The sequence below is a fragment of the Tasmannia lanceolata genome, unplaced genomic scaffold (assembly GCF_043159265.1).
Source record: "Tasmannia lanceolata isolate RefF3 unplaced genomic scaffold, GAP_Taslan_0.1 ptg000015l, whole genome shotgun sequence".
In the NCBI taxonomy this organism is placed as follows: Eukaryota; Viridiplantae; Streptophyta; class Magnoliopsida; order Canellales; family Winteraceae; genus Tasmannia; species Tasmannia lanceolata.
In genome coordinates this window covers 34307867-34314752 of record NW_027518692.1, presented here as the reverse complement: position 1 = coordinate 34314752, position 6886 = coordinate 34307867, and the positions used below count along the sequence as shown (strand labels likewise).

The following is a 6886-nucleotide window of genomic DNA, read 5'->3' as shown; positions in this document are numbered from 1 at the left end:
CCATTGCCACATGTAAGATGATCAATGGAGCCCGTGGATATTATTGGCCATCACATGTTCAACCTATTACCCTTGGTCGTGGTCCCACATTTATAGAATGATTCTAGACCTTTGATCAAGCTTGATGAAAAAGATGTCTTTCAATGTCTTTAAGTCAATTGGTTTTTGCATGTCTCAATCTTTCGAAAGAGATCCATTCGACATCAAGCCTGAATACAGATCTATTTGGTTGCATAGAAGGCGGGATGGCTTAGGAGATTTGCTTGGCATTTGAGTGACATGTCACTGGAGACTACTGTAGACGTCTCCTGAGTGTCACCCTGTCTCCTCCCAATAAAATCTTTGCCAAAACCACAACAAAGTGATTTTTGCTTGGATTTATGGGGATGCTCTCACTCTCTCTATTGGTAATGACACTCCCTACCATTGCTCCACGAAGTTGACAACCAAACACTACTTGCCACTAGTCCACGAGATAGGTTCTAGGCAGACCGAATGCTTGTCTTGTCCCTCCCTGTTGACTACTTGCACTCAAGGTTTTAAATTTCGACTGAAATCCAAAATTTAGGACTGAAATTTCGGATTTCAGTGAGGACCGAAACCGAAATTCTCAAAATTTACAAACCATGCTTGATGAAATGCTCCGATAACAAAACACGTATGCCACGTGCTACTTAGTTTGTTTCCGTTCACAAATTAAGAGGAGATCGATCTTAAAATGGCTAGGATCATCGGATAGATGAGAGTTTTCGACTGCATCGTGGGCCCATCACAATCCCACTAATTCCAAATATACGATAGAGATTGAAGTGGGCTACAGAATTTGGTGGTCCAAAGGACTAGTTAAGGCATATCATAAAGAGAGAAAATCATAAAAATTGCCTTCTTCTCACCTAATAAAATGCAATGAATTCTATGCCCGGACGTTTTTTACTCCACTCCTTGTACCTAGAAAATGGAAAAATATATTTATCACGATATTTTGACTGAGATTTTGAAAAATCTCGATCATACTCAATTAAACATTTTAATAATTATTTTAACGCATGCTTCTAAAGGTTCGGTCAAGTTGGGCTGGCATTTGCTTGAGCAGCATTGGATTAGGGTTTGAAAAAGCCAACCTGATTTAATCATGGATTGACCTATGTCTTCGATTTTTATTGTGATCTTTAAAATCTTAATGTTATATGTATTTTTTGTAATTTGTGCGTTGCTGCTCAAATCTAACTCTTGTGCAAGTGGTTCCTGCCCTTGGCCTCGTCAGGTAGAGCATGGTTTGAAGGAAATTAGATGTCCTTGTACCCTGTGCTCACAGACAAAAAGAGTTAGGGAAATCTGGAGTTGGAACTATGAGAGAACTCTTCGACACTCAGGTCAGGCGGAGGTAAAAGAATAAGAACGGTAAACCAAAGGGCAAAGGGTGGTTCGCATAAACGCGCACCTAGGTAATTTGGGCAAGCTGTTGATTACCTTTGAAACTGAGTGAAGGGTTCTCTTTTATCGGCAAAGGTCTCGTGTTCGCGACCAATGATGTAATCACTGATACGAGCACCGGAGCTGACGTTGTATGAACTGCCAATACTCGATCCGCAAGACAGCTTGACTGCTTAAAACTTCCGTGGGCTCGTTCGTGTCTGTCACGTTACAGGCGGTCCGATTTTACGCCTAATAGTTTATTTTTGCAATAAGCTAACTCGAACAAAGCTTGACTCAACCCGACCTGTTAAGAAGGACCATCCTTGACCCAGTCAGGCTCGGGTTGGGTTGGGTCAGGTCAAGGCTGAGGGAACGCTAACTCGGGTTGCCAACAAGACCTAGTCAGGCCCGAGTTGCATCTCTTAGAATCCAATTTATCTTCAAATGGTAAATTGATGATAAATAAACGATAAATTGACTTGGGTGGCCATTTGAATCATTTCCAACTATAAATTTGTTTCCGGACCGTTTCTTTTTCTGGCCGCCTTTTTTCACGCTCCTCTCTCTCTCTCTCTCTGTTATTCCTTCAACAAACACGGAATCCCACACAACATCTGAAGAGATGGAACCTAAAACCAGCTTTGTTACTTGCACGATCTCCTAAGAAAAGTGGGTTTTGATTTTGAAAAGCATTTCACACGGTTGCTTGTTCTCCGATTGCAGAAAAAAAGGTATAATATTGGATTTCTTTTCTTTTTCAATTCTTTTGATTCCTTTCCCACAGATAAATATTTATTTCATGTGGGGTTTTTTTTTTTAATCTTCTTTTTGGTTTGGGTGACCGCCGAAAGTTCTTGTATTGGAATTTCTTTTACAGATTTCAAATGGGTTGATGAGGAATTTATTTTTCTTTGATTCTTGTTTAATGAAATTGGAGAAAGGTCTCATCTTGATGAACTTTTTTTTTTTTAATAGGTAGCAGGACTCTTGATGGATTCTTATCAAACGAACTATTAAATTTGTCCAAAATAGGGCTCTTTTATAGATATCACATGGGTTTTTTTTTCCTTTCTCTTTATGGTTAATGGGATTTCAGAAAGGTTTGGTCTTGATATAAGTCTTTTTTACAGAGTTCTATTTTTTCTGTTCTTTTTAGTGACAGGAATTGCAGAAAGATTTGATCTTGATCCTTTTTTTTTTCACTTCATATTGATTCAAAAGAAATTCTTTTTTATAGACTTCTTCTTGATGGGTCGGTCTTCAATTTTTTTGATCCATTTTTACAATGAAATACACTTTGCTTATTGATATCTTTTTCAAAGGAATGTTATGGATGGGAAAGATTTTTGGATTTTCGGTATAATTTCTTTTATAGTTTGTAATTTGGGGAAGGATTATTTTCTCTTTTCAGTGCAGAGAAGTGTGATTTTGATGAGAATTTTCCATTTCTGTTTGTATTGAAAAAAAGAACAAAGCTGGATCTATTTTGTATTAAAATTTGGTATGGATGATGGTACAAATCTAATGTATTTTTTGTCATACATATCTGTTATCATTATTTACGCTTTTGTGGAGATTGGAATTGATGGCTTGTTGGGTTTCTTAAATCATTCAGGGATTTTTTTTTCAATCTATTTGGCTTTGGATCTTATGTTAAGTATAGAATGACATGATATTGTTTACAGCTTTTAATTTAATTCTTTAGATAAAAAAAGCAAAAACTATTAGATTAGGCGAAGTTCTTATTGTTGTTCAGAGATCTTCTTTAAAGCTAGTTTTGGAAAGAATCACATGTTTTTGCTAATTTTCTTGAAATTTCTCCGTATGATTTTATTTGACATTTCTAATCTTTGTCTCAAAATTCTGAAACTTGAGTTTTGCTGAATTTTTGTGCTCTTTCTGGGTCGTTTTGGTGTTTTATATACATTTCTTACTATAAAGGATTGGGTTTCATTGGATTTTTCAATTTTTTTTTTCAGCTGATTGAATGGAGACTTTGATCTTATTACTTCTTTAAGTTGATTCACTACCAAAAAGCCTTAATTTTGATCCGACTCTGATTTTAATATTCTTTTTTATTTTATCTATGTTGCAGGCTGAGAAGCTCTTGAAGATCTTAAGAGTTACCAAGAATCACTTTTGGCAGAGTAAGAACATATTTGATATTGGTGAGTTCTTCTCCTTTTGCTTTCGTGTTATTGACACATCATATATTTGTAGTGATGCATGATACAGCATACTTTTTCCTCAAAACTACAAGAATTGCCCCTGTTTTTCTATTTATCAATTTAGGAGAAATTTGGTTGAATGTGAATCATAAGATGGAATTACTGTTCACATAAAAGAACCCACATGTTGTTTTTCTTGAAATGGCTCCATTATCAAGACAGCAACAGAATCTGAGACACTTGATGATCATTTGGTCCCTAAGTAACGTCACAATGATGGATGAGTTCATTTCAAAAAATCATATACAATGCCAAGGTCTAGATACTTGAAAGCCAACTTGACTCGATGAGAGCTTGTATCCAAGCCAATTCTCAAGATTCCAGTCCTCTAAGGGGCCGTTTGGATATGCGGATTTTAGAATGTTGGATTTCCTCAAAATCCTGTATGGGGGACAAGAGAACGAGTCCCTCCGTTTCGCCTCTCTTTAGAATCTTGGATTTTAAGTAAAAAATCCAGGTTTTAGAAATCTCTCCCCCATCCTGAGATTTCTAAAACCTGGAAACATGTGATGATCTCCTACTCTCTCGCTCGACAGAGAGAAGGGCGAGAAATCAGAAAACGACAGACGGTCTGCTTCTTCTCTTGTCTCTCTCCAGGATTTGAGGAAATCCAAGATTCTAAAATACGCATATCCAAATGGCCCCTTAATTTTTCTCTGGATAATCAATCAAGTTTTTTGTGTTTTCTACTGAGCTTTTTTTCCCGGTTTAAAGAAAACCAATGCAGTCCATTGACTTAGTCCAGCGTCGAGTCAGATCAACTTGGCTAATTTCTCAGTACTCAGTTGAGTTTCTAAATGTTGTATAAGTAATTTCAGATTGGCACAAAGTATTGAATGATATTATCCATCTCATCTTATCATATGAAACTTGAAGCCATTTTATCCTCTCTTTTTTTTTTTAATTTCATCCAGCTGAACAATGATATATCCATTTCCATTCATTTTTTTGAAACTACAGTTTTCATTGGCTGCAGGGTCATGGTTTTTCTGTTTTAGTTTGGTATTGACTGCATCTCATTGTACCAAATTAAGGAATATTTTCCTTGTGCCTATTTACTATTGACGGAAGGATGGAAAAACCTATTGTCTCAGTCTTCCCCGAGAGTGCTAAGCCTAAAGGAGCTAATTTGAGGCGGCATTCAACAGGAAAAACAATTATTAGAACTTCATTTTCTTCTCCAAACAGTGAAGAGAAGTTGTTTCCCCATTATTTGAGAGCTTCTACGAATTCCTGCCACGACTTTTGTAAATATGGAAGGAAACATGCTTTTGAAGCAAAGGGAAAGCGTATTATTCCTCAACAAATCAGGGGAAATTCGGAGACCTCGACTGAAGGACAAAGTCAGGTAAAAAATGTAAATCTAAGGGGAGAGAGAAAAAAGAAACTATTGATCAAGATCAACCCTACACTTGAGCAGAATGCAGCCCCAGCTGAAGGCCGAAAACCAATAAAATGTATAAATCTAGGGGATAGGAATACCAAAAAAGTGATCAATCTGAAGTCTACATCTGAGCAGAACACTGGGTTATCTGATAAACCCAGAACCATTAAGCAGAAGGCTTTATCACCTAGCAAGAAAATTGAGATATATGTTAAAAAACCCGCGATCGCTTCAAAGCCGAAGCCTGTGGCCACAAAGTCATTATCCCCATCGAGTCTTTATGGAGGTCCAAGTGGTAGAAGAAACAGTGAGAACAGCCTGTCCAATCTTTCAGGAAATTTAAGTGGTGGGAAAAACAATGAGAAGAACCAGTTTAATCGCTCGGGAGGTCTAAGTGGTAGAAGGAACAGTGGGAGCAAGATAATCAATAACACGAGCTTGTCAAAAATTGGAGAAAGAAAATCACTGAAACCCCCAATAGTTTCTTTGTCCCCCAAGCCAAGTTTAAAACCAGTGAAACGTTGGGATGTGAAAGCAGCCTCTCCTGTGAAGAATCAAAACAAGGTTAGAAAGTCTGAACCCATTGGTGAAAAAATCAAAAGAAGGTTAGAAAGTCTGAACAAGGTTAGAAAGTCTGAACCCAATGGCGAAAAAAATCGTGGAAAGTCTGAACCCCATGGTGAAAAAATCATTGAAAAGACCCTGTATGTCATTGAGCCAAAACCGGAGAATGAAATTTTGGAACCTATTCAACATGAAATTCGCAACACTCGATCGCCTCCATCATCATTATTCCCATCATTGTCATCATCACCATCATCATCTCACGCACTGTCTTCACATGAAGGAGAGGACGGGGACGAGGACTCTGACACTATAGTTAGTGAATCTGATTTCATTTCTGAAGAGGACGAAACCGAAGTAAAGAACCAAGTTGATGGTTCAAAGGACGGAGACAAGAGGAGTCTGAGGAGGAGTGCGATAATTCATCCAGAGGATAAAGATTGTGTGCCACAAAAATTAAGGTTTAGGAGAGGAAAGGTAGTAAGTCTTGAGTCAGAGAATAATGGACCGAGGAGACTGAGATTCAGGCAAGGGAGAGTGGTGGGTGAGAATCAAAACAGTAAGGGTGATCTTGGGAGGAGAAGTTTTAAGAAGAAAGAATCTTTTGGGTCATATGGTACTAACCCAAAAACTCGAGCTGTAATGTTGAGGCATCAAGATGTGCAAGGAAAGAAAGAAGAGCAAGGTTTGTTTAATGATGTAATTGAAGAGACCGCAAGTAAGCTCGTCGAGACCAGGAAGAGCAAGGTGAAGGCCTTGGTTGGTGCTTTTGAAACTGTAATCTCTCTCCAAGAGAGCAAACCTGTTACCACTGGTTGAGTTTCCAAAGAAGCGCTATCCTTTCTTTCCTTGCACGGCTTTTGAAACTGTAATTCATGACGGTTTAGACTTATATTCATGGTTTTATACAGTGGAAAAGGCTTGCGGATGTGTAAATGAAGATATTATTTAAGCTTGAATGAAAGAATTACAGAGTTTTTTGTTTCGTATTTTTGTCATGCTGAGAGTACATGTCTGTTTGTAAAAGGGATGCTTCTTTCCTTTTATTCAATCTTTATTGATGTGATTCTTCTCATACTTGTGTAATTGACTACATGTTTTCTGTATCTATACTGTTTATGATAAACAACTAAACAAACCATCTATTGTTGGGTGGTTTAGATTGTTCTATTTATTTGTTCTTGAGTGCTTTAGATTTTTCTACTTCTCTGTTCTCTCTTTCAAGTGAGCTATTCTCTGAAAAGGATTAGAATATGACAACAATCTAACTGTATGTGGAAATATGATGAAATTG

At 37.4% G+C, this 6886-nt stretch overlaps 1 protein-coding gene across 2 annotated transcripts; it reads left to right on the top strand.

Annotated features, from left to right (window-relative positions):
* The first annotated feature begins 1965 nt into the window (after nucleotides 1-1965).
* On the top strand, nucleotides 1966-6577 carry LOC143846780 (Plant calmodulin-binding protein-like protein). 2 transcript variants are annotated; one of them, XM_077355340.1, is made up of 3 exons: nucleotides 1966-2147; nucleotides 3512-3563; nucleotides 4621-6577. In XM_077355340.1, the coding sequence occupies exon 3, from the start codon at nucleotides 4717-4719 to the stop codon at nucleotides 6409-6411; it is 1695 nt and encodes a 564-aa protein (XP_077211455.1). In that variant the 5' UTR covers nucleotides 1966-2147; nucleotides 3512-3563; nucleotides 4621-4716; the 3' UTR covers nucleotides 6412-6577. The 2 variants fall into 2 exon arrangements, with proteins under 2 accessions (XP_077211455.1, XP_077211454.1); XM_077355339.1 differs by having other exon boundaries at nucleotides 3512-3584.
* The last annotated feature ends 309 nt before the right edge of the window (nucleotides 6578-6886 follow it).